Source organism: Passer montanus, unplaced genomic scaffold (assembly GCF_014805655.1).
Source record: "Passer montanus isolate IOZ18808 unplaced genomic scaffold, ASM1480565v1 scaffold3, whole genome shotgun sequence".
Classification (NCBI taxonomy): Eukaryota; Metazoa; Chordata; class Aves; order Passeriformes; family Passeridae; genus Passer; species Passer montanus.
In genome coordinates, this window is record NW_024367707.1 from 6,443,863 (window position 1) to 6,471,773 (window position 27,911).

Genomic DNA, 27,911 nt, shown 5'->3' on the forward strand with positions numbered 1-27,911 from the left:
TAATACTCCAGTTGAAACTCTCTGCTGGAGAGTGTTGTCTCCATTGTTCCATCCTACCTTTTAAGACTTCTGAAATCTGAATGTACAGGTTCAGTCAGTTAGACCTCATGCTCCTTCATACATCTTTGCTGTAACAATTTAAAGTATTACCTCTGCCTTTCAGCCTTGGACTTAGGTGTCGTTTCATTCTACACAGCTCTGATTTTCCCTTGGTTAGCTGCTTTCTAATTTTATAGTGTGGATCGTTGACTTAATCTCTTAAAGTCTCTCTGAAATTCTGTGGAATGATACCTTTTGTTTTTAATCTTGGTAAGTTGCTGTAAGTACTTCTGAGAAGTATAAAGGCTTTTATTTTCTTGATTGTTTTCTTCAAATACCTCAGTAGCTTCTTCTTTGTTTTTGTGACTCAGGTCTGACAAACTAGAAAGTTTTGCAGCAGTTATTTTGAAAGTTACTTGTATGAAAGGGAAGGACTTGTACCTACAAAAGCTTATTTATTCCGTGACTATCAAATTTAGTAAAAGATGTCACATCACCTTGCAGATAAGGAGTCCAGGAAGGCTGGACATGAAGATGCAGGATCAGGCTGTCCTCACATGCTGAAAGACAAGCTTGCATGGAAGAAGACTGTCCTGGCTGAACAGAAAAGTTTGGCTGGAACTCAGGAAAAAAAAGGAGTTTGGAAGAAGGGGCAGGAAAATGAGAAGGACTACAAGGATGCTATTAGGTTATTTGGGGCAAAAATTAGAAAGGTTAAAGCCCAAATAGAACTTAATCTACTACTGCCATAAAAGACAAGAAAATTTTTGTCTCATTTTTCTCAGCAGTCGGGGAGGGCTAAGGAGAATCTCAAGCTTTTATTGGATGTGGGGGGGAACAAAGTGATGACATTTTAGGAAGGCTGTTTGAAGTACTTTATGCCTCCTTTTCTTCTGTCTTCAGTACTAAGATCAGTTGTTCTCCATGTACCCAGCATCCTGAACTGGAGGGTAGGGACAGGAGGCAGATTGAAGCCCCAGCAATCCAAGGGAAAATGGTCACCACTTGTGCACAAGTCTCTAGGACCATATAGAATCTGCCCAGGAGTACTGAGGGAGATGGTGGAAGTGCTCACCTCCATTCACCTTACTGTGCTCTACAGTTATGTGAAAGGTTATTGGGAGGTGGGAATTTATATCTTCTCCCAAGTGATAAGACAAGAGGAAATAGCCTCAAGTTGCACATGAAGAACTTCAAATTGGGTATTAGGAAAAGTTTCTTTGCTAAAGCCTTGTCAAGCATTGGAACAGGCTGCCCAGGGCTGAGTCACCATCCCTGGAGTTTAAAGTCATGTAGATGTGGCTCAGTGGTGAACACAGTGGTACTGGGTTAACAATGGTCATCGTGGCTTTTTCCAGCTGAAAGGATTCTGTGGTTCCATTCTGTGATTCTATGGTTCTGCCTTACTGAACTCACTCTGTAGGGAGCTGGCTCTGTGAGAGCCTTTAAATCCCTTTCAGGGTTATGCTGTTTGAAGGTCAAAATACATGTAACAGTTCCTCACTGTACTACACTTTAAACAGGATTCAGAAAGAGAACCTGAGAGAAGAACCTCAAGCAAGAGGTTCAGAAGAGAACCTCAAGCAAGTTGAAAGTATGCTTGAGAAGGTCACTGCGTTTTTTAGGAAAATACTCTTCCTTTGGTTTTAATTGGGCATTTGCCCAATAAATTCTTGAAAGTTTTCATATAAGAAGGGTAGTAAAAAGCTTGTTTCAGGAACTTGGTTTGCAGAACATATCAGTTCTTATTCCAAAGAATATGCTGCCTCAATAGCATATGTTTTATAACTTCAGTAGCGTTATTTTCAAGATGGTAGTGTGGGGCTTACACTTCTGTGAACCTGTTAGCTATATTTTTCCAGCTCTTGACTCTCCTGCCAAAGCAGCATTTGTTCCATACAGATTTGTGCATCAAGCTTCCAACTTCTTTCTTGTGCTAGATACTGGTCTGATGCAAACGGAGGGGAATGTCTGTGATTGCTAGAGAACAGATTAGTGTTCCTGTTGATTTGGCTTTTGTTTTTTCCTCACGTAGCATGCTTCTCTCAAACAGACTCGAATTGGGCTGAATGGTAGTAGAATTTTCATTAATCAAGCAAACCTGTCTCATGGCCCAGAGAAAGGGACATGCTGAACTCCACTCACGTGGCTTTGAATCAGTATTGAGAGACTTTAAAAGTTCACAAGTCTTCTGAGTGCATATTGTTTTTCTTTTGTAGAGTATAAATTTGCTGCAAAGACATAAGAACTAGAATATTGTTTTACTCCTCTCCTGAGACTTCACTTTTTTTTTTTTTTTAACTTGCTCATAGGTCCAGTAATTTACCTATATCTTTAGCTTTCCAGAGTCTGCAGTTAGAGACCTTGAAACCCTGCCCTATGCAAAGAACGGTGTGTAGATAAAGCAGGGTGGTCAAAACATTGTTACATTAGTGTGCCATGCCAGGCACTCACAGCCTTCTGTGGCTTTGTCTGTAAATTCTTCCCTTTTTAATAATGGATCTTCTGTCTGAACCTGTTGGGGTCCATAGATAGCAATTGTCCCCTTGTTTTCTTTATGAAGTTGGTAACTCTCTCTGTTGTTTAGAACTTACTAAACAATTGTTAGTTAACATGAGGGGTTTTTTTGTATTAAAAATGTCTTGCAGAATAAATGCTACATAGTATTAATGGTTGGCTTTTTAATGGTGTGTTTAAAAAGCAGTGAAAATTCTTGACTAAAATTATTTGATGTATCAATATTTACAGCAGACAATTTTATTAAAAAAAAATCCTCTGTCATTTCCCTGCTCATAGCTTTCAGTAAGTACAATTGAAATGATTAATGGAAGAATGTCTCAAACTTGACATATTAAATCTTTTGCTACAAAAATAATATTTGAAAATACAATAAGAGCTCAGTGATGAGTTGAGAAAAAGGGACAAACATTCAGTCTCAGTGATTGTCTCACAAGAGATTTTCAAAAGGATTACAATCTGTCAATACCGTCAAGAGAACATAGCAAGGCCTTAAGTAACAAAGGTGTAAATTCCGTCACTTTGAACATATTGTTGCTTGCTTTTGTGTAGCAGAAACATTGCCTATAGAGGAAAACAGCACTTCCAAAGAACACCGATTTTCTGAGGGTTCTATGGATTCTGCACTTAATTCTGTAAATCCATCAAAGCCAGCCTGCCGCAGTTCCACGGAGTACCGCGCTTCGGGAAATGCCGCGTATTACAGAAATTCCCATCAGCCAGCAAGTGCTACCTCAAATTCAGCCCCAGTCCTGCACAGGCTGTCCCTGAGCTCGCCTGGGAGCAGTGGCTACTATGAAGTCAGTAGAAATCGGCTACAGAGGCGGATTGAAGGTATGCTGTTACACAAAACCTTCCAGAATATGTAACTGCTTCAATTAGCATGCAAAGTTATGAATAAAGAAGTTCTTTGCCATTGGAGAGCTTGCATATGGAATGAAATGTGCTGTTGCCAAGCATGTCAGGCTTGCTAGTGTAACTGCAAATGCAGAACTTAAGCCTGTTAGTATTAATAGTGTAGTGCAAGCCAGGGAAGGTCTTTGCTGCTGCAGCTTCTTCTTGCTGCTGTGATGGACCCTGCAGCAAGCCAGAGCAGACAGAGATAGCTATATGCAGCTCACTTCCTGAGCATCTTATCAAATATTGCCATGCTGCTGAAATACAGGGATAGGGTTTCCTACTGTCTCCCTCTGTCTGCACAGCTTCACTTGCGTTTGCCTCATTCCCAGTTAATAGCATCTTGGGATCCAGGAGCCAAGTACAAGTAAAACTAATCCCTCTAGGTATGCCACAGTACTAATGTTTGTGCTGCTGTAAGTATTTGCAGTTATAGAAGTCATTTAAAGACAAAAGGAACAGTTCAGTATTATTAGAAGGAAAATAAAGCATCTTTTCATTTTAATATATTGCAAACAATGCATAATAAATGCCATACAGTAATATTAAAGTGTCTTACGTGAAATGAAATCTGTTATCGCTGTACAAACTTGTGACACTTCTTCCTTTCACAATATTTTTGTATTAAAAGCTGCAAGTTCTACAACTGGACCGGATTTGAATTCACTAAAAAGGGAACCTTCAAGAATATTGAATAAGGATCCTTCCACTTGGTCAATAGAGGAAGTAGTGCGTTTTGTGAAAGAAGCTGATCCACGGGCACTGGCTCCACATGCAGAACTCTTCAGGAGACATGTATGATGCTTGTTCATTCTGTTCTAGTAGATTGTATCATGTTTATCTCTTAAAAGACAACTTTCATGTCTATCAGTCTGTTCACAGCTGGAGGTGGAGTAGACTCTCCTGATATATTAGGTAGAAAATTACTTTTCTACCTGACACCCCTCTTGCAGTACTTCTTTCTGTCTTTCAGTCTTGCTAGACTAACATAAATAGACACCTCTCTCCATTTTATGTGGAAAAATGCCAACCTGGAAGTGCACAAGTTCTAATGGCCAACATCCACAGTACCCCTGTCCTCCCTGGTGCTCTAGAGACAATGGCATTCTCATCTACACTGCAGGGTGTTCGGTCCCCCTGTTTTGGAGATTTAATCTGCTAGAGCAGAGATGATGTTACCCATCATTAGCTAGGCACTTGGTCATTGATACTAAAATTCAGAGAACTGAAATATTTAATTAATCTGTTTGAGAAAACAGTGTCTAGAGTTTTATAGGTCTGACTAGATGTTATCTTTAGAGACAGAAACTGAATCAGTTTGTGGTAGGTTTGATCTCCCCTGTTTCTTCTTGCTGTGCCATTCTCTAGTAGGTTGCTCAGTAAAGAGCTGCTTTCTTATTTTATTGCGTATATGACCCTCCAAAAAGAGATTGGCTTTCTATTTAATAGTATTTCACCCATGTTATGCTCCAGCTCCTCCTAACAGTTTAATCTCTGAGTAAGCTGGATTGGAAGGAAAAATCAAAATAACTTCCGATATAGATTCTTGTCTTATATTTTACTCTTAGTTGTATAACAACAGTAAGTGTCACTTGTTTTGTCAGCTTTATGTTTAAAAAGGTAAGAGAGAGTGTTTCTCTTTATGGTGCTTTATGGAACTAATTGCCTGTTTGTGGTATGTAATGGTACTAAGAGCTTAGGACTGTCATATTTCAGCAGCTTCTCAGTCAGACAATTGAAATCTGACTAGTTGTCCTTGGTCTTGATCCTGACAATCTCTTTGGTTCAACATGGAAATAGATCTAATTTCCCATATTTAGATGGTCTGTAGTCCTTTCCTCCATGTGACCATTTGCACATGCATGCCAAAATCCTTCCACAGCTGTTTTCAAGGTTCAGTGCAAGGCCTCAGTCCTTGGATCATTTAATCTCTAACTGCACAGACCTTCCTTTGCGGCTTCTTTTTATTTTTTCCCTTGACCCATTCACTTTTTTTCCTGGTTGGAAACCCTAATTCTGAGGGCTCTTTGGTCAGTTTCTTTATTTACTATAATTTTCTTTCTTTAACATCTCAAATATTTAATCACACATTAAAAAATACTAAAACAAATTAAATTTCAGTGGTCATCTGTAAATTCAAACTCACAGTTTATATATAGTAGATATATTTTTACTACAGTATAAACAACTATAATGTACTTTCCCACTTTACCATGCAGATAGTTAAAGTAGTTATCTGTTGTGTTTATTCTCTTCCTTCTGCAGGAAATTGATGGGAAGGCACTACTTTTACTGAGGAGTGATATGATAATGAAATATATGGGACTGAAGCTGGGGCCTGCCCTAAAGTTGTGCTACCACATTGAACGACTTAAACAAGGAAAGTTCTAGCCAGTGGGGATACCACAAACGTGAGTTGGGATCACACCAAGCTCTCAGGTTCACAGCCAGCGCTTGATTTGAAATGCTTCTGCTGATAGAAACCTTTATTTTTTGAAAGTGGCCTCGAATTGTAAAAGAGACATTCAGGATAAAGGGGGGAGGGATTTGTATTACATTCTAGTATTTTTGCAAAATCTTTCACAGCAAGTTGGCAGGGAAGGACAGTTGATCATACTGGGTGTGGGCAGGTCTGGTAACAATGCTCTCCAAATCCTGGAAATTGTGTTCTGTGTTACAGGCTTCAGCCAATGTGTTCATATCCAGAACCAAAACAGCTGAATCCCAAAGGGAAATAAGAAATTAAACCAGCATCAGGTGTTAATAATTTTTACAGGGGCGGCTGTAAACTTTTATATTGCAAGAAAATCTTAAAATAGAAGATTTCATCTCTGTAGTGAATATTCTGGTCTTTCAGAAGAGAGGAAGGGTAATGGAAGAGAGGGCTGAATACAAATATAAGCTTTTATAAAGTGTGATTATCAGTCCTTTGGGAAGTTATGAGGACAAATGTATCATATATTGTCAGTTTAGGCAGGCAGTAAATATTTCTGTTTCATGGAAGGTCATACTGGCTGTATAAACAGCCACTTCTGAGACAGACTGATTTCACTGGAACAATGCACCCACATATTAAACATTCCATCTTTTTGCTAAGTTTGGCATGGATGTGTTCATGATTTTTATATGTACACGTGTATGTGTCAGGGAAATACATACTATATAAAAATATACGTACACACTGTACATATATTTTCAGTTTTTTAATGTGTTCTTTGCACTGTGCCAGAGAGAACTGTACAATTTCTTGGTTTTTACCAGTAAATTTAGTTGTGTATTACTTCCATTAGCACCTGTTTAATTTGTTCTTGGAGTCAGAAGGTGACAAACAATCAAAAGGTGTTTTTATTCATACAGGCAAGATCCCTGTACTATGCAATAATCCTGGTTATTCATCCCTTAACTCTGAGCCATATATTCTGATATGTATTTGGAAAGACACATTTGGTTCCAATGTTTCGGGTTTATATTTCCTGTGAGGAAGTGCTACTATGTAACTGATAAACCTTTTTTTGGGTAAAATTGGTGCTGTTTGTATAAGCTGCAAGAATGAGTGGTGATAATAAAACGGTTTGTTGTCACTGCCAGTTGTAAAATACATCAGGGACAAGAAAATATACTTTCTGTTTAGGAAACTGAATGTACTGTATGTAATAGTCAAGTGATAAAATTGTTAGGGAAGGTGTAGTCCTAAAATGGTAGGATTTATTATATTTCTTAATGCCTTTTTATATGAAAGCATATAGTATAAATGTATTTTTTACAAATTCCTTTTTTGAAAATTACTTTCTTTACCAATAGACTGATACTCATCACATTTCAGCAGAGGTACTGCTAGAAAACAGTGAATTTTGTGACTCACAAGTCCAAGTATTTTGTTATTTTAAGTGACTGCAATGCAATTTCAATTCAGAAAGTCATTTGGGGCCTGAGAATTGTTTTTGTTATTACATCATTAGACATTTGACACTAAATTTTATCTGTATCAATTTGTTTTGCATATCTTTTGTGGTGCATGTATGCTTAGATGATACAATACAGGCATGCTGTTTATAGTGAGAAAATGTCAGAGCATTGATGGAAGAAACAGAGAATTTTCTCTTGGTGTTAGAAAAATACTCACTTCACTTCAATATGGTTCCACCAAAAATTATATAGTAATGAAAACATCATGCCCCATGTGTTTAGTATATTGTTTATACATATATATAATTGTATACTACTTCTTCTATGCTATATTATGCTGAATTTGGGTTCTTCAGCATAAAAAGATCCCATACAATTTAAATGGAAGTAATTGACTGAAAGCAGTTTTCATTTTTTACATTGCCCTTGGCATAAGAAAAACAAAGATGTTTGAATTTTCTGTTTGGTCTTTTGTACATGGCACTATTATGGGTATAAATATTTGTTCAAGGCTTTCTGTGTACCCATGTGCACAAAGATAACTGTGATGTTGTTGTACCAGAATTTCTTTGTGTGCTGTTGTGTGAGTTTCAAGCATTCAGAGTCTTACAACAGAATATATTTTTTATTCTTTATTTTCAGTGGGATGTTCTTATCTAGCAAGAAAAATAAAATAGTTTGTTCTTTGTTGTAGCTGTCTGTTCTGTTTGATGCTGTGTGGATGTGAGTGCTCTCTGCATAGGCAAGGGTGGCTGTCTGGTCTGGCATTTGGCAGTTTTGCAGGTGGTGGAAACATCTGATATAAGGAGGTTTTAATGAAAAGGGTAAGATCATTACAACCTTGTTCATCTGCAGCAATTAATGTTTGAATTTGGGTTGTTCTGTGCTTTCAAAGTAAGAACTTATCTAATTATTTAACTATTTTGTTTGTACATCTCATTTTGCAACTTAGAGCTTATAGAATTCTCATAAAACCAGTGAGGAAAAGAGGCTGATAAAAACTGTTTGTGCTGTGTTCGGATAAAGATATTAAGTATTTTAAATCCAAGCAGTTAATGGCAGTAAGTTTGAACTTTGTAGACTTCAAGCTTTCTTGTTTCTGTGATACAGAAGTCTCGTGTTCCAGTGACTGTTACCAGCAATCAGCCAGTGCCTGAGAAGGAACCTGGATTGGGTTAATGGTAGCCTCACAACTGTCACTGGCAGTGGATGAACATTGGAAGTTGGCAGTACCAGCAGTCCAGAGGCATTTTGCATCTGATCTCTCTCAGAACATACTTAGTATCTTTTTGGTGTTTATTTGATATACAGTATGATTTAGTCTCTTTGTTTCTCCAAGTTGCTTTTCCATCTATCAACATGGATTCATCTGTTTATCTGGTTCTGTAACTTTTGGTCATCTTAGAAGACAGTGCCATAACTCCTCAGTGCATCATGGGACTATTGGAAATTAAAATACTGCTGCCTGGGAGGACTAGCAGCTCTAAAAATTATTTTTACAGAACACCTATGCAACAGTGGAATTGAATAAGTCTGTAGGGTAGGGTGTGGCAGTATCCATACTGTAGGACTTTTTCACACATATGTAGGAATGATAGTGCAAGACAACAATATCATGTTGTCAGTGTTGGCTTGAAGGATGGAACAACTTTCCCTTTTTTGTTGCTTTGGATAAACATGCACCATTTTTTATTTCAGGTGGTAGACACAGCCACAAAGATGTTAATCTTATTACTCGTTATATTGGTAGAAACTCTTCTTCCTCTGCAGTCAGGGATATAATTTTCAAAAAGTGGTGTTAACCTTCTCTGTAACTCTGACAGTTTTATGTGAGTCTGTGGATGTGATTATGTAAGCCCTGAACATGATACAAAAATTCTAAATTTGAGTATCTTAAGTATTTTTGTAGGGGAAAAATGAGCCCTAGGTGGGGATGACTAAAATCTTGAACTTTTAACCTGATCAGATAAAAGTTTCTTTGTGCTTGTCTTTCCTTTAATTTAAGCTGAAATTCAGAGAATTGAAATATGGGTACACTGAGGCAAAGCTGGTATTCAGTAATTCAGCCTTTTCCATGTTCTATGTAATGAGGTCCCCCACCTCATTCAGCAGCAGGCCCAAGTTTTCCAGTCTTCTTTTGTTAGCTACAGAATGTTGTCTATTTTAATGCAGGATCATGGAGAGAAACACATTTTAAAAGGGAATTATAGCAGTATTTTTTTCTTTGATTGGCCAGCTGGTTACATAATAGAGTAAAATGAATGAAGAGGTGTGAACCTCTTCTAAGCAATGAGCTTCTTCATCTTTTTGTTGCTCTTTCTGCTGAGTTGAGGCTGTGTAGAGTTACACTGGCTTGGCTTGAAGAGGAAAAAAGAAAGAGAGACCTCCTTGAGATCAATTTCAAAGGTCATATATTCCTCCTCTCTACCTTTATTACATGTAAAACCGTGGGAGTGAGTAAAAAGTGTTCATTTGGAACTGCCTGAGAGTGATGCAGGGAGGCAAAAGCTGATTTCATGTCCATTTTAGTGGTGAAATGATTGCTGGTGTTTTTTTCAAGCCTTGATTATAATCTTTCACTCTGTAAAGCTTACTAACTAGCCCATAATCCTGGGATTGTGTTCCCCAACTGTCAGTGTTCCTGTTATTTCAAAGGTCATGCAGAGCCATTTTGAGACTTGTTAAAATCTGAAGAGTCTGTTGTAAACTCAGTGTTCTGAGTCTGCAACTGTATACATAACATTTTAAATATATTTTTAGGTTTTTTTAGTGTGAAAACTGCAGAGATAGGGTTGAGGGGTTATTTAATGGTGAAGTATTTTGCTAGTTTGTTCTCTGATGGTTTGTTCTAAATAAATCCTCATTATTGTGGCTGTAGTAGATGATGAGAGTCCTATGAGTACTTAAAATATGCCATTACAGTGATCCAGCAGGCTTTTAAATTCCTCACTTACATAATCATCCATCCCTGTCCTAGCAGATAATTTTGATTAGCTGTAATTTGTCCCATTTGAATCAGAATTAGCTTCCATCAGCTCTAGAATCTCCCAGTCCTGCTGCACATGCTGAGGAGTACCACAAGCTGCTTCTCCTCATAGCTTTATGGACCACTGCTAGTTTTATTTCAGCTTTCATTAACTGCAGGGGAATTGTTTAGTGCTAATAGTGAAGACTGCACACCTCTACTTCTTTTCTTTATAAAATACACAAAGGGCATTTTCATCCACAGAGATTCAATTTCCAGCTTCTGAAATCTAAGGCCTTTGAGGACATACAGCACAAGCAAACAGACGCCAGCACAAGGGGAAGGGGAGATTGCATCCCATGTTGTCTGAACAGACAAGCGTGAACAGATGTACAGCTTGAAGCTGGCAGAAACCCTCTCTGCCAGTGCTTCCTTTCTAGCTGTGACAGCTGGATGAATATGCCACAAAACTACCATGACAATTGCCATTACCCAGTGTTGGCTGTCCCAGCTCTGAGGTCCACATCTGGAAAGACAGACTCCTCTACCCTTCCAGGCGATGCTGAGGCAATTGGCAAGGCAGTGGGAAAAAATGTAATGAATGGTGGTACACCTTGGAAAGTCTGGTGTTCAAATGCAAGAGGTCATGATTTTACTGAATATTTTCCCTTTCTCATATTTAGGTTTTTTTAGTAGTTATGGAGGCACTCTGTTTCCCCAAGCAATTGGGCTAATGCTGTCTAGATTTCCAAGAGTGAGGTTTTCAAACAGATCTGAACTCTTCCACAACTTCCATCTTTCCAAGCTAGTGCTGCAGAACATGTTTCCTCTCATGAAGACCCTTTTGAAGGAAGGCTCTTCCCATGTGCTTTTTAATCCTGCATGTTATGAAAAGTAAGGGAAGGAGTCTGCAGCTTTTGCTTGCTTTATCTCTGATAAAGCAGTGATTGCTGCAGATATCAGCCCTTGCCTGGGGATGTACATGATACTCTGTTATGAACAGATGCCTCTCACCTGCACAATGTTATTCAAGGTGTGATCTACAAAGTGTTTTTCTATTTAAGTCCCTGTGCTTATATGAGCAAAATTGTGGGGTGGGAGAAATTAATAAATAAATGCTCAGTTTTAGTCTACCCTTGGTTTATGCTTGTACTTTAGGGGTGAGGTGGAACATAATTGCTAATAATTGTTATATTGGAACATTATTTCTTATTAGGTTCAGTGGGTAATGGGACAGGGGGCAGGTTTTGTTGGTTGGTTGGTTTTAGTTTGGGGTTTTTTTTGTTTATCTTGTTTTTTTGGTTTTTTTTTTTTTTACCTGACTGATATCAGCTGTTCATTTGTTTTCAAGAGGACAGCTCAGCAAAAGGAAGCATATTACTTTCATACATCTTTGTATTCACTGTAATTAATTGTAATTGCCTGGGTGGTGTTTGGCTACAGGAAATGAACAGGTTGGGGAAAGTTTAAATGTTTTGAAAGAAAACAGAAGTGCAAGGCTGGGATGAGTGATAGGGTTTGCTTGCAATAAACATGGGAAGCAAAATACATGAAGAATGAAGTAATGGAAAATTAGGAAGGTGAAAACCAGGTGGATATATCAAGATAAACTGTTTCAGATTCACAGATAACTTGTGTCTTTGACTGTTCCTGTTAAGCTGGGATTTCTAATGGGACAGTTAGGAATAAACATTTTGAACCATGTCAGGGATGTCAAGACCTGGTTGTCTAGGTCTTCCAATAAAGGCATTGAAAGTTGGCATTGAGAAGCAAATGTTCAGGTGCACATTACAGTGACCAAGCAATGCTGGCCAGGTCCTGTGTTCTACCACACAAGAGGTCTGGCTTTAAAGTCCAGTTGTTCAGAATATCTAGCCAAAATTCTATCCATAGAGAATATTTGTGCTTTCTTAGATCTTTGTTTTTGCACAGAATGCTGTGGCAAAAAGCAGACAGCAAACACTTAAATATTCTCTTGGTGTCTATTAACCCCACTCTGACCCCCGTGTACACAAATACAGGTGGTTCTAGGTGAGTGTGGCATGTGCATCACTGGGCTGTAAGATGGAGTGTGGTGGCTTTGTGCCATCATGGCTGAGCTGTGGAGGGTCTCTGAAGGGTAGGCACATGCTGTCTTACACTGGATTGTGCTCTGTGGGCTGAACTTTCAAAATACTTATTTTGAAACATTTGTTTTTTTAAAAAAAATCTGCTTGTTACCTTTATAACTTTGAATGCAGGTAAGGTTGGGTTTGGGGTTTTTTTCCTCCATAAGTGAGAAATTACGTGTGTATCAGACACCTCAAAAATCAATAGCTTTCCCATGCTTATTGGTGGTACTTTAGAGGTTTTCTTCGGGTACATAAACTCCACAGAGAAGCACCTCCTTGTTCTGTGTCCAGTGGCCTGCCCTTGGTCTGTGAGATGCCAGTCTGCTAGGGGTTTTCTTCGGGTACATAAACTCCTTGTTTTTGTGTCCAGTGTCCTGCCCTTGGTCTGTGAGATGCCAGTCTGAGACAAATAATTGCCTAACTTTGTTCCTAAGCAAAGAAAGATGGGAACTGTTGATGAGGATGTGGTGGGAAGGATGATACTGAAACAATGCAAAAAATGTGACCGTTTTGAAACAGCTGTGGCCTAAGGAACATTAGTAATCCCAGGAGCAAGTGGGGGGGACACTGGGTGATGCAGGGATGCAGTGTGTCTGTTGCCAGCGTTTCACTGGAAACACACTTCCAAACAGTGAAAAAATTTTGTTCCACTTGGAAAAAAGTAGAAATAGTCTTTCCTTCCAGGTATTTGATTAGATTGTACCCTGTTGTTTGCTCTTTTAATTTCATAACTTTGGAAGAATCCTAATAATTTCAGTACTGGGATATTATGGTATTATTCTAAGAGAGCTTGGGGTATGTGGGCACAAAGCACCACTAAATATTTTAGTGATTAGTAATATTTCTACTCAAACATGAAGAAATGTTTCAGATGGTTCAACAACAAACCAGATTTTCCTAACAGGATTGCAATACCATGATTTTAACAACTGTGGAAAATAGGTTTTCCACACTAAAATTAGGGGATTTGTTTGTGTGTGTCAGACTGCCCCAGAGTACACTGAATTGAAAACTTCAGCATTGGGGTATGTAGTACAGTCTAAGAGAAATGCAACTTTAAATAAGAGGAGGAAGAAAGCACTGGGAAAAAAAAAGTGAAAGGTGACTGAAAAAAGCAAAGTGCACAAATTAACATTATTAATGTCACTGTGTCAGGCTGTCTGCCTTTGGGAAGGCAGGAACAGACCCCAGAGGAAAACAAGGTCCTTGACTGAGCCCTTCAACATGTTTTTATAAACTTGAACACAAAAACAAACTAAAACATCTGGCACCAGGATATTATGCAATGTTGTTTTTTGCTGCTTTCATTGTTTAATATTCTTCATGAGAACTGTTAACAAGTCACTTACTGTTGTCGGATCACAGTCCCAAGTTGCCTCTGTGCAAGTGAAGGGGCACAGACTTCTCTGATTCATTCCCTTCCATGCTCAGTGGCCATTTATCTAGCAAACAGTTTCCCCTGAAACCTTTCATCTGCAGCTGCTACATCTGAGCACTCCTGCCCCCGAGGCTGCTCTGTCCCATGGCCTTCATCTGAGATGTGCAGCCCTTCTGCATGTGTGTGAAGCTGATTCTTAAGCCCCTGTGGGTCAAACCTCTGCAAGGATGTACAAGGCAGTGTAATCATCCCAGAGCTCTGGGAGGCCTGAGCAGAAAATGGGTCGAAGTGGTTAAAGAAGTGAGCACTGATCGTGAGACATCGTGGCATATCAATTTTATAGCAGATAGGAGTGTGGGTGGTAGGAGAATAGAGGTTACACATGTTCCCTCAGGCATGGGAAAGGCAAAACCAGCTACCTTTGCTGTTCTTCCCTTTGCATTTCTGCTGGGATGTTTTGTCCCCTGCTCTCAGGGCAGGAGGAGCAGGAGGTTGCACTGCCCTGTGTGCTCTGCATGTGTTGTTTGATTTATGGTCTCCCTCAGCCCTCACTTTTTGGCTGCCTTCAGCCCAAGAAAGCATTGCCCTCTCTGGGCTCGGTGCCTGCCTTTCTCCCTGCTCTCACCGAGTGGCCTGAGCTGTGTCTTTGAAGCTGATGCCCTTCTTTTCTCTCTCTGTCAGCAGCTCACAGCCCAAGGCTTTTGCTTCTCCATTTCATTCTCTGTCTGGCTGCTTGGTAACTTCAATAAAGGTACAATACTAACAGGCTTGGATCTCAGCTTCCATTGCCTGCTTCCATTGCCTACTTTCCTCTCCCTATTCTCCACCTTTTCCTTGCACTTATGATTGTCTGTGCCTTACCTGACTGTTTGGTGTCCTCCCAACCTAGAAGCAGCCCAGTCCAGGTAAGTTTTCTGTCTGAGAGGCTGCTCATTCTTCTTCTGGATTAATTTATTTTCCCAACAGCTAACTCCATGTGTGGAAGCCTTAGGTGTGCACCCCTGGTTCTGCAGCTGTGCTTTGGGCAGCACTGGAGAAAGGCTGAGCCTGTGTAGGAAAGCTGCTACATCTGAGCACTCCTGCCCCCGAGGCTGCTCTGTCCCATGGCCTTCATCTGAGATGTGCAGCCCTTCTGCCTGCCTTGGATTTAGTTTCTGGATTTCTGTAGAGCCCCTGCCTGACAGGGAGAAGAGAGCAGAGGGAAAGGTAACCCCACAACCTTCTAGCCTCTCACTCACTCCCTAAGACCCCACACCCAAAGTCCAAGTCACATAGAGACTGGAGCTAACAAGGCGTGCCCCTGAGGGCACGGCTCCTCTCTCCCTCTTTTACATCTTCCATATACTCATCATTGTAACATGTCTTCCTCCTACCATTACAGCTTAATGACTTTCCCTTCAACTTCACTAGAGGTATTAATGTCTCCATTAACAGCCACCAGAAATGGAAGCTCCATATATCATGAGTGCAGCTCCACATCCTTCTCCTCATACAGAAGTTTCAGAAGCAGTTAAAATGTAGCCCTGTAGAAAATTAATGGCCCAATATACAAAATCTCTAATTGCTGCTAGAGGCGAGGAGGAGGAGGAGGGGAAAGTGCTCAATCTTGGTGTAATTAAGTACTTTGTTCTATGGCTGCTTCTCCCCCGTGCTGATGGGATGTAGGACTTGTGCTTCACACACGAGGGTGGTGGGAGGCCAGTGGTCCCTACTTAGCATCATTTGCCCAATGAGCTCAGCAGCAGGAGAGGTGCCAGTGTGTGGCTCCTCTTCCCATGGCACAGCCTTGAAGCCTGGGGTTGCATGAAATGGCAGCAGGGTAAGGGAATGCCAGCTGTCCTAAGCCTTCCTGGGAAGATGCTGTTGAGAATATTCCCCTTGCCCCTGCAGTTTAAGCAATGGAAAAGCCAGGCAGTGGGGTGGGTGAGCCCCTTCTGCTCTGCTTACCCATTTCTAGGGGAGTGGCTCCAGCCAGTGTCACAGGCTCTGGGGATGTTGGTGGCAACTGGCAGTGCCAGGGAGCCTGCCCATCCTGGCCCTGTAAAGTCAGGCAGGCTGTCCTGAAGTGGCAGAGGGATGCTGGGATAATTGGAGCCTGCCCTGGTTTTCCTCCACCCTGCTTCAGAAGGACGAGGCTGCAGTTACTCCTCCAAGCGGCAAGATTTAGCCACATGGCTGCTGGTCTGGTCTACTGTTACAACCAGCACCAGCTGGCTTTAAACTCAATTTGTTGTCCTCAGGCATTGGGTGTTTTGACAGTGCTTGTATGGGCTTATAATGTCATAAAGCTGATTCAGGCTAATTTGTTGTCAGGGTTTCTGGAGCCTGTGGTCTAAATTCAGTTAAACCAGACCTCTCTGTGTGCAGAGTGGGCTGGGAGGTACCCTCGGCATTGATGCTCCCAGTAAATGCCTCTGAAGGAGAGGAGGGAAAAGCTGAGCACCTGCAGCCAGGGGAACCGACCAGCTCTGCCTGTCCCAGCTATCCTGTGGCCAGCAGGAGGGGCAGCAGTGGGTGGATGCCTTCTCTGCCTGCTGAGGATGCTGTAGGGAATGACTCACACAAGGACAGCAAGGATTGGGGCCCTTGGTGCAGCAGATGCCACCACCAGTGTGAAACACTTCTTTAAAAAAAAGAAATGAAACTTCTTTTGAACTTGCTTCTGTCAACTGCAAAATAAAAATGACAGTAGCCAATTCAGTGACCGCCTTATTTTACTGTGGTATAGCCCTGGGGAAAATTCACATTACCAGAAGGTTTTTTGACACTCTAGAATGGGCGGGCTGAAATAGAAGCGGACAGTGACAACTGGGACGGCCATCCCAAGGGACGCTGAAATCCTCAGCCTCTGCACTGCAATAAACAGATGACATATTTCATTAGCAGTTTCTTGGAAGGAGAAAAATGAAGTAGCTGAGTCTTTTCAATTAGAAAAAAAAAGATATTTAAAAAAATACAGTCAGACGACTAAACATTAATGAATCCATCAACACTTTATGGTCTTCTGAACATTGTCAGTTCTGCCACCTCAGGGAAAAATAAAAGGCTTTAAAATACTTAAAAAGCAAATGTTTGACAGAACTGATGCTATGCCTACGTGAAAGTCTTCCATTTTTGTATTAAGCAAGAAGGCAGTGATCCTTCAGCCAAGGAAAAGAGAAACATAATGCCTTTCCTAACCTCATAGTGCAGATTCATTTTCCAAATACTGAACTGGTGTCTGCTGCTATCAAAAATTGCAGCAGATTTTGGCATGACACTGGTGCCTATAGGTGTGAGTAGACTTGAGACACTGAAGCTGCTCCTTTGAGCAACTTCTCATTGTATGAACAACTGCAAAAAGCTTCCCAAATCTGTCCGAGGGGAGTCTTAGAAATAGGCTGGTGGCAGCTAGGCAAAGGCAGGCACAGTTAGCGTGTGACGGCATCCAGCCGATGGCTTTATAATGGCTTTTTTTACTTAGATAGTCCTGGTGCCCTGCCAGGAACATGTAATTTGAAATTGCATCAAAAGTTTTCTACAGGTATAGCCACAAAAAACTCAGCGCCCTCCAAAAACTGTCCCCCTGCTCTCGCATTTGTCCTTCTGTCAGGATCTGTATTTACCAGTGAGCTGTGTGAACTTTGAAGCCAACAGCCAGTAATTCACCTCCAGCTCATTTCCACAGACAAGTGCAAAACTGTAACCCAGCAGAACTTTATTTTAATTGTACATTCACATTTCTCCATTGATGTGGGTGGCTTTGCACACTGCTGAGTGATAAAAGTTACACAGCTCTGCTCTTTTATGTGCATTGATTTCAGCCATCAAAGAAATGTAGAAAACTAACAATAAACAATGTTTCCATATAGCTGTAGTCAGGCAGGGAAAAATTACGTGATTCTTTTTTTCCCTTCCTGCCCCCTGGCAACCGAATTCCCTTGACTTTTAGGCTTTTCTATTTTAAAAGACTGATAACATTACTGAAGATGGTTTGCTGTGGGTGTCTCACAGTGACCCTGTCTCAGGTGTGCACTAGGCTGTGGTGCTCACTCTCACTCCTGTGGTAGCTCACTGGGTGCATTGTTAGCAGCTGTTGTGACACGCTCTTTGACACTGCTGCGGGACAAGATCATTTTTCTTAGCCTGCTATTTTTTTTAACATTTTATGCTCATCACAAGTCAGATGCAGCGGTTTACAGCTTACAGACATTTTGCACGACCTCCTTTGTAGACTGAAAGCGATTCGGAAATGAGAAAAGAATGCTGCAACCAATTAGCACGTACAAACATTTATTTTGAAATTTCCATTCCGACTGTTATGAAGAGTTACATCATCAAAGCACTTTGTGGCAGTGAAAATAGCTCTTACCCCTCTGACTCATCCTTTACTCCATTAAAGCTGCAAAATGTGCAATCTGCTTGAAAAATAGGTTGCTTTTTTATTCAGTTTCCCATGAAAAGTCAAAATTTGGTAACAAAAAAAACCCCAAAAAACAAAAACAAAAGAAAAAACCAAACCAACCCAGCTTATAGGACCTCTACATCCAATCCTCTCCCTCTTCCCCCAAAAATAACTTACAAAGATAGTTTAAAGTTTTAAATGAGTTTAAAACCGAGTGCATCTTTTTTTTTATTATTTCTTCTTCTTCTTCTCATAATAATCTTAAAATTCTAAAAACCCATAATTTACTTTCTTGGAAAAAAGGCAGCCAGCCGTTGCTTCTTGATTGGAAGAATATGTATCTCCGGCGAGTTCATTTTCTTTAGCTTTACGCTCCTGTTTTTGACGGGTTTCCTGAGGGCCTCGGCGCTGTCCCGGGGCTCGGGCGGGCTCTTCACGTCGTAGCACTGCAGCACCGAGTCCTGGGGCAGGTCCCTTTTGAAGGAAAAGTTTTTGGTGGAGACCCCCGACAAGCCCTTGATCTTGCCGCAGAAGATGGTGGGCACGGCATCCTTGACGGAGACGATGACTTTGGCTGTCTGCGAGGTGCTGACGATCTCGATGTTGTTGCCGGCCTTGGGCTCGCAGCCCGCCCTGCCCGCCTGTTCCACCAGCCACTTCTGCGGCTGCCGCAGCAGCTCGGCCGCGCCGCCGCCCGCGCCCCGGCCCTCCGCCTTGCCCGCCGCCTCCGGGGGCTTGCAGGAGCCGAAGGGAGCGGCTGGCCCGGGGAGCTTGTCCGGCGCGGGGTGGGCAGCGAGCTCGGCGGTGGTGGCAGGGCCCGGAGCGGCCGCGTCCCCGTGCGGCCCCGCCGGCTTGCGGCAGGAGGCGAGCGACAGGTCCAGCGCCCCGTCCTCGGGCGGCGGCGGCGGCGGCGGCACCGCCTCGCTGGCCCGAAGCGCGGGCGGCCCTTTCATGGAGAGGTCCAACGCCTCGTTCTCACCGCCCATCTTGATGACAGTGTGACGGCTCAGCTGGGGAAATTCCCGGGGCTGGAGGAGCTCGAAGGGCTTCGTCTCCTCCTTCTCCAGGGGTGTCTGGGTGCCCTTGCAGGAGTGCGGGGTGAAGAGTGGCGGCTTGGGTGGGTCAGGGGCCGCCTTGGCCTCGGCGCCGTGGGGCACAGGGATGGGGACAGGGATGGGGATAGGGATGGGCACGGGCAGGGGCACGATGACGGGGTAGGGCACCAGCAGCGTAGCAGGCGGCACCAGCGGGGACAGGGGCGAGCTGAAGGCCTGCGGTGGGAGGGTGGCGTAGTCGGGGGGCGGCTGACACGGGGCTGAGCCCAGGGCGCCCTGTGAGGGAAACAGGTCCTGAAGGACGGCGGCGAACCCCGGAGTCTGAAACACCGGGGGCAGGACGGGCTCCTGCGCCTGGCCGGAGGGCTTGGGGTCCAGGAGCTGGGGCTGCCCCACGGGGGTGGCGGTGCCGGGGAAGAGGCCGGCGTGCAGGGGGCTGGCGGGGCAGGCAGCCCCCGGGGGCAGCACCAGGGGCGAGTTCAGGTGCTGGAAGACATGCTGCTCCAGGAGGACGGGCAGCGGCACGGGGCCCTGCGTTGTCATCACGTAGGGGGTGGCGGCATTGGTGGCTGGCATCTGCGGGGCTGCGCTGCCGGCGACCTGCAGGTGGATGGGCAGGACCACGGGGCTGTCCCCCAGGCAGATGGGCTGCAGCACGGTGGCCGCCACCTTCAGGGCCACCCCGCTCTGGGACTCGGCCGGTGGCGTCAGGATGGAGGGTGCGGGGACTGTCACCAGCGGGGAAAGGGCCTTCTTCATCAGGTCGGCCGAGTTGATGTTCCAAGCCTCTGCTGTGATCAGCTGAGCCACCCCATTTTCCAGCTTGTTGTTGGCCATCGCCGAGGGTGAGCTGGTGACATCCATAGGCAGGTTGGGGGCATCCTTGTACAGCTCCTCCATGTCGCAGGGCTTCTTGGGCTCTGCCAGCACCACCTCTACATCGCTGTCAGTGGGACCCGCGGCGGCTCCACGCTGCCAGGAGCATCAGCACCGACATAATTTGGCCTGCAAGCCAGAAGCATATTTTAGGCACCACATAAATCTCTTCCCCAAAATAATATTTGCAATTGCCTTTAAAGAACCCGTCACCAAAGAAAAGCCATTAAACGTTTCCACACTTCAAGCTAACGGCTCCATAATACAGTGTACTGTATGTACAGAGATGCAGGATATGCATACAACCCTCACTGTTGTGCGAAACATTTTGGGGAACTTATATTTAGCCATAAACACGGCCTTAAGGACTGCCTGCAGCCAAAAAACCCTCTCAGTACACAGCCTGAAACAAGGACTCAGGATGCCCGTTGCACATTTTTAAACACAGCTTCACATAATGACAATGCACATGAGAGCTGAGTGACAGCATGTTGTTTTAACTCAACAGAACCCCCAAAACAAACATTTCTAAAAATATTGCAGCCAGGAAATATTCAGCCATTCATGAAGGGTACTTCAATCCCCTACAATACTTGTTCCTTTTTTCTCCCAAAACTGCTGTGTGCAGGATCAGAAAGGAGCACAGCCATGCAATGGCAAAGCAAAACCAACCAAAACTCCAGTGTTCACCCTGCCACAGTGCTAGACAGAGACAGTAATGTGAACCAGGCACCTGATTCATTAAAGACTTGGAGGGAAAAAAAATGAAAACAACTTAAAATCCAGTTTGACAGCCCAACTCTTTATATCAGCCAAGCAAATAGCAATTAAAAAAGGGCAGGCATGGTTTCAGTTCATGATTGTGGTGAAATATGCATCCTATTTCCCCTAAAGATCAACACTTCCCTCCCTTTGGGGGAAAAAAAAAATCAGCAAATTAATGGCACTATGCATCCATTTATTTAGAAGGATAAAAATTTCTGCCCCATGAGCTGCTGCCAGGCTGCTTTGCCTGGTGCTGCCCGTGCCTCTCCCGAAGTGTGAAGAGAATCCTGCTGTAGTAATAATCACCATGGAAACTTGTCCAGTTTCAACTCTGTTACCATGGGGAAGCACCAGCACACCCCAAATGTACATTTTTCACCAGCACACAGCTGAATCCTGCTCCCTGTGAGCAAAGATGTGCCATCACCACTGCCCAGTGCCCAGGCCCATGGGAGCAAGGCACTTGCCCACGTCCTGCAGGCAGACTGGTACTGGGATGCCAGGAGATGACAGGAGGGCAGCAGCATCTGGAACTGAAATTGTCTGGGTGAAGGGTCCCAGCCTGGGGATGTGCCTAACAGCAGGTAAAGAACTCCTTGGTTCTGGTGCTTACAGAAATCATTTGCTGGCACAGATGTTTTGTAAGGCAAACAAACCTGCAAAGAGGTCAAGGAAAAGGGGAAAAAAACAAAAACCCATAAACAGAGGCTAAAAAATGTCCAAGACAAGGAAGTTGGAAATCTACTAAATCTCTCCTGAGACCTGTGAGTCCTTGGATTTGGAAGTGAGATACTACAGTGAGCACAGGACTACCTACAGAAATGCCAGGAGTTGACAGCAGAAGCTGGTTGGGGGAAATGGTAATAATTTATCAGGCACATCTGAGTGCTTAAAAAAGATTTTTAAAAGTAAACACATGAGTCATTTATTTCCCTCTCCTGCTGCTGGTTTAAGGAGAACAATTCTGGATTTTTCCCATCTCATGAAATGTTCTGCAGAAAAGATTCACAAATATAGGGCTGGGAAGGTTTTGTTTGTTTGTTTGTTTTCTTTTTTCCAGCTTTGGCTGAGACAGATTACATGAAGGCAGAGATAGCCAAGCGCTGAAAACAAGAGCAAAAATCAAATTTCTTATTCAGAAAGTGACAAGTATCAGTAAGAAAACCATTGGGCCAGTGTTGTTTTGGAGAAAAAAAAGACAAAAAGAAAAGTATTTGTTTATAAAAATAAAGACTATGAGGAGACAGCTCAGCAGATTAAGCTGAAAAAACTAGACATCTTCATTTCTGTTACGGAATTAAACAGCCATTTTCTACGGCTCTTACGTAATCTCTCCCTCCCTGTTTTTCAAATGACCATTTTGGTGTCTGCAGTGCACACCAGCATCTTTGCTCCTCCAGCTGCTGCAGCACAGCTGAGTGTTCTGCACATGACGTTGCCTCTTCCCAATGTTTCTGTTTGTTTGAGAAGTGTGAGATTGCGGTGCTTTCATAGAGAATTAATGATCTGGTGGGGACAGGAAATGACCCCCTGTTCCCCTGGCAAACCCATTAAACACTGAGAAACAGAAAAATTAAGATGAAAATTATGCTGTGTAAGAGACTTGAGGGATTAGCATGCTGTAGGGACCCATGGAGAAACAGACAGATCACCACTGAAGATGAAAGTATAAAACATAATAAAATTCCCCCATTGCTGCTTTAAAAGGCGACAGGGCTGGAGGCAGAGGAAATACTGAGATGAGGGGAAGAAGAGCTCATCTATCTCCCTCAGAAACCATGGAGAAAACCTGTAAGCTCGGCTGTTTTTTTTCAAAGCACAGTCAAATATTGTTTTCCACACTGAATCCTATATGTGCCTGGGATCTGTAAACACACATTGCTGGGAGCCAGGCCACTGCACTTCTGGGAGGGCCCCACTCTGAGGGGAAGGACACGAGAGAGGTGAGGTGCAGCCCTTGACCCAGGTTTATGGGTTTGGGGTGGGTTCCCCCCCTCACTTTTCCTATGTAAAAGTTACATTTCTGTACTTCCAGTACACCTGCTTCCTGAGCATGTCACCACTACAGAAAAAATTAACATATATAAAAATATATATACATACTTAAAAATATTTCCTGATCCTGCCCACAGCCTGCAATTCAGCAGTAGCTGCCTGCCAGGTACAGTGCAGTCCAGCACAACATGATCCTGCTCCCTGTAAAGCTATTTTTAGTTTCATTTGGGAGGGAATCCCAGGGCTGCTAAACACGTGTTAGACTAAAAATCTTTTATCAAGGTCAGTAAGCAGGCAGAGAGAAAAGGATCCAAGTCCCCAAGCCTCAAATGAGGAAACTTTGAAGATCTGAGATCAAGAGACAGACTGAAGTTGTCCAAAGGTGTTTTGTAGTTCCTGGACTCCTTTTTTATATACTACGTACATAGCATACACCATACAAACCCCTAAATCCTCGTGGAAGTGACTGAAAGAAAGGTAAATTTTTAGTATTGGTACTAACAGTAATAGTTATACTATACTTCTGTAATAAAAAATCAACCTGAAGCATGTGCTGGGGTTTGGGGGGGGTTTTAAAATTGCCGCTTCACTATATGTAAATTATTCAGTTAGCCAGTTTTTAAAATTAGTTTAATGTATCTAATATACATAAAAGAAGGTAATGTAATCTATAGGAAGTGTCTTAAGTTTCCTCTGCCTATCATACCTCAGTCCTGGACAATCAATTTCACGTTCCATACTTATCTATTTTATATTTAATTTGCCATTTGTTTTAACTGAAAAGAAGCTTGGAACACTGAAACAAGCCCTACTGTAAATAACCCGAGCTTTCCCATCAGGGTGCTGATAAGAGCCAAGTTCATGGCACTATGCAATGATGTGTGTGACTGTACAGGAAATGATATCTTAGCTATACACAAATGCTTTGGAAGGGTAGTGATAACTCCAGCTTATTTTTTTTTTTATCTCCTGCTGATGGCTGTGCAAGACTTTTCTCAGGGTTGCTGTGTGCCTTCCTGTGGGGCTGCAGCACAGCTCTCCCTGCTCATCTGTACCATGGCTTGTATCTCATGTCTAAACAGAACTCAAATTATACTGTGCACACCATGGGAAAGGATTAGATGCTCCCTTTGTGGGATGCCTGGCTCAGTATCTTCTGGAAAAATAGGGCTTCCCTTGAGTATAAACACAGTAACAAACAGAAAATTAAAAATCTTGACTTAATGGAGCTGCTTGGGGACAAAATTATGGTTGGATATGGACTTCAGTGTTTTCCCAAAACTCGCTGCTTGATATCTGAACCAACCAACTGCAAATCATCTTCCATGCTACAAATTTTGATCTCTATAGTTTCAGCCATACACAAAGGCTTTACCATATTATTATTGGTGTTTTGTTTCTGGAATAGAATAAACGTATTTGAATAAAGTGAGCTTCCATATACCAAATACATGGAACTGTTACTACACAAATAACATACAGGTGTGCTCTCCCACATGTGGAACCCATAAATGATTTCAGCAGTGTTTGCCTCTCACACTTCCCTCTGATTCACCTACTCATCCAGGCACCTGGGACTGAGAATCCTGGCTACCCTGAGTATTTTAGTAGTGTAATCCTCAAGCATCAAAGGGCAAAGGAGTAATCAAGTCACAGCTAGTAGTGAGCTTGTCTTCCTCCTGTGCTGCACCACTTGTGGTGTTGTTTTTGGTACACCTCACACGTCAGTTGGGTGCAGAGGCACCATGAGGGCCAGTGGGTCCTGTTCCCATTCTGCTTGCAGACAGGCTGATGGTGAACACCTCCAAGGTATGGGGCAGGCAGAGCAGACGACACCCACAAGATATTTCTTAAGGCGACCTGGCCTTCATCCTCTTGCCAGCTCACAGCTGGACCCCAAACACACTGCCTCTGAAAAAGTGGCTTCATGTCCACTGCTTGGTCATCACAAAAAGGGAGTCAGTGGGCATGCACTCCCCTGTCTCCAAGGGGCACCAAGGAACATCCCAGTTTCGCTCTGCTCCCTTCCACCTCAGTCCCTTGACTCAAGCACCCAACGAGTAACTCCCTGGTAGGATTTAGGAGGTACCATTCAAAATCAATTGAGGGCAAGGAGAGAAAGGCATTGGAAAGATGGCAGGATTCACTCTGACACCAGCCAGAGAGAGAAGGGAGGACTACACCAGGGTAGCACTGCCAGTATGGAAGTTACACCCACAGCCTTTGCTGCCCAGCCCTCTGCACATCTCCTGCTCACCATGCACTGCCTCATGGTACTTCTTACTCTGTGGAAGCTACACCGTGGAGGATAAGCTGAATGCTGCCAAGGAGCAGCTGAAATAAGCACCTCATCAGACAACTTCAAAAGATGCTAGAGATAACGCTCCAATGCAAATCATGCACCAGGTTTACTTTCCACTGCTGCATTTGTGGATCCTTTCAAGAAGCAAAGCCATTTGTGTCAAGGCTCCCATCCAAGCTGTTAAGCCCTGGGGAAACAAGAGAGAAACTAAATCATTGCAGCAGTGCAAAATGGCACGTTATAGATGGGACACGGACAATATGTATACACTGCTTCAGCACACAGCATGAGCATTCTCAAATGCAGCAGCCTGACTAGCTGATGGTACTTTGGTCTTTTAAATAGTTCAGTTGAATAAATACCATGGCTGTCTGCCTATTGCACAGGCTAATCGCCTGCAAAGAGCACACTAGAGTCATAGATTTGCTAACTATATTGCTGTTGTCAACAATTTGTAGTTAGCAATCCATTCCGGGGAGAAGAAAGCTCACTTTTTTCTCGTTTAAAAACAAATCAGAGCAATTGAAAAAAAAATCCTGTCATGGGCCTGAAACCAGTGCCTTCACTCCCAAGGGCAATATATACAAGACAGACAATAAATGTTGTGGAAGGAATAGAACGTTTTCCTCACAAATTTCAACCTGTACTGAATTTTTATACCCAATTTGAAAGCCTCACAAAACTCCCTACATTTGCAGTGGAAACTGTGACATACCCTAAGCATACGGGAGATGGTACTTGATGCTGTACTCCTGGATGCCTTTTCCCTTTTTTTTTTTCACTCCATTCACAAACTATTTCACTAACTGGTTGTAACACTTAACTGATGGGTTCTGCTTCCAAAAGAACCACTGCTTACCCCATATACACTATTACATGTAAGCCAGCACTATAAAAACAGGGCTACCTTGAAATTATTTCAGATTGATCTTGCTATTCCCAAATCTTCAGTATTTCTCATATCTGCAGCATAGGCCTGTTCCTGGGGTCTCTGAACATCATGCTTGGAGGAACCTTTCACCACATTTCTGAAATAAAACCTTTACAGTTGTAGTTTATTTTTTATCCTTGGTATTGTGCACAGCATCAACTTGCTTAGCTTCCAGTGAGTGGAACACACAGTCTGAGGCGAAGACAGTACATGGAATCTGATGTATGAAATCTGACATGTGGAGGACAAACATAAATTTGCCAGCCATAATTACTGCTGAGTCACGTGTTAAGTGATGTCCCTTCAGCCCAGCTGGGGCTTCTGACTCCGTGCAGCTTTTGTGCTCCCAATGTCTGTCCAAACTGGGAAGACAAGTTACTGTTTTTGTGACTGTAGAAGTACCTGTTTAAATCAGCTTTCCCCCTATGCAGCTGGCTGTGTGCAGATGTCTCCTTCAAGGCATGAGGCTGTCCCTTGGGATGGGGACATCAGCAGCTGCAGCACTGTGTAGGGACAGATGTGTCAGTGCACAGCTCTGAGCACCTACCATGGGAAGGTGCTGCCTGCACAGCCCTGGAGGGCTCACCAGCACCCTCCCAAAAACCCAACTTCCACCAGCAGAGATGATCTAGCCCATAATTTTTGTGGCTTGTGGTAACCTTGGTGTCTACCAGGACATCCAGGTCCTTTCTTGCTGAGCTGTTTTCCAGGTGGGTGGCCCTTGGCATGTACTGATGCTTCTCCCCAGGTGCAGAGCTTTGCACTTCTCTTTGGCAAATGTCACGAGGCTCCTGTGAGCCCAATTCTCCCACTTGTTGATGTCCCTCTTGATGGCAGCACAAGCCTCTGATGTATCAGCCACTCCTGCCAGTTTTGTGTAATCTGCAAACTTCTGCAGGCACACTGTGCCCATCAGCCACATCATTAATGAGGAGGCTGAGCAGGGGGGGACCCAGCCCTGACCTCTGGAGTACAGCCCCAGTCACCCAACCCAACTGGGCTTTGTGCCTGTGGGCCTGTTCCACCAGTTTCCAATCCACTGCCTGCTCATCCAGCCCCCACATCAGCTGTGAGGATCTTATGGGACATGGTGACAAAGGCCTTCCTCAATATCAACCTTCTACTCTCATCTACCAGGCTTTCTTCTCATACAGTAGGTCAGCTTCCCACAGGGAAGGAAAACTGACAGTGGACTGCAAGTCTAAGAATGTCGAAATTAAAAATACATGAGGAAAAAACTGAACTTACTCTAGGGATCTGTCTTGCATCAGAGTTCCTGAGATTTACTATACCTTAACCTCCATGGCTTTCACACATGCTGTGCACCCACATATTTACTTTTGTAGTAGGATCATAGGAAGAATGCAGATCCATGCTAGCATTTTTAGGCTAAAAAAGTGAAGTGCGTGATTTTCCTATGGGAAACAATATTTTGAAGAATTTTTCTTGTCATTAAATATCCCATTCAACTGATTATTTAGTATCATTTTCAATCAAAACATTATATTCGCCAGCAAAGCAAAGAAAAATGAGCTGGTTTGAGTACACAGAGCTAAACAAAACAAACAAGAGAGCCCTTACTTTACAGTAAATTTTAAAACCCACGCATTTTGTTTTCCCAGCAATCAATACACCAATGATAACAAGAGGAAAAGGATACCAATTAAACATAATTGCCAGCCCTGTTTCCCCCAAAACCTGAAACAAAAAGCACTCAGTGTCAGCCTAATAAAATATTTGTTCCTTTCCCAGTCAAGTGCTTTATTAAACAGCCCATAAAGCATCTCAGC

General features: G+C 43.0%; 2 protein-coding genes across 6 annotated transcripts in view; one reads left to right on the forward strand and one right to left on the reverse strand.

Annotated features, from left to right (window-relative positions):
• SCML2 (Scm polycomb group protein like 2) overlaps nt 1-6,549 on the forward strand; it is a 69,858-nt gene extending 63,309 nt beyond the window's left edge. For all 4 annotated transcript variants that reach the window (XM_039714437.1, XM_039714438.1, XM_039714439.1 and 1 more), the window contains 3 exons: nt 3,109-3,390; nt 4,085-4,248; nt 5,719-6,549. In XM_039714437.1, coding sequence (XP_039570371.1) covers nt 3,109-3,390; nt 4,085-4,248; nt 5,719-5,844 — 572 coding nt within the window. In that variant the 3' untranslated portion in view covers nt 5,845-6,549. The remainder of the gene's footprint in view (nt 1-3,108; nt 3,391-4,084; nt 4,249-5,718) is intronic.
• An 11,519-nt stretch (nt 6,550-18,068) lies between these two features.
• The window catches only part of RAI2 (retinoic acid induced 2), a 43,800-nt gene continuing 33,957 nt past the window's right edge, over nt 18,069-27,911 (reverse strand). For both annotated transcript variants that reach the window (XM_039714232.1, XM_039714233.1), the window contains one exon: nt 18,069-20,257. In XM_039714232.1, the coding sequence (XP_039570166.1) occupies nt 18,482-20,152 (1,671 nt within the window). In that variant the 5' untranslated portion in view covers nt 20,153-20,257 and the 3' untranslated portion in view covers nt 18,069-18,481. The remainder of the gene's footprint in view (nt 20,258-27,911) is intronic.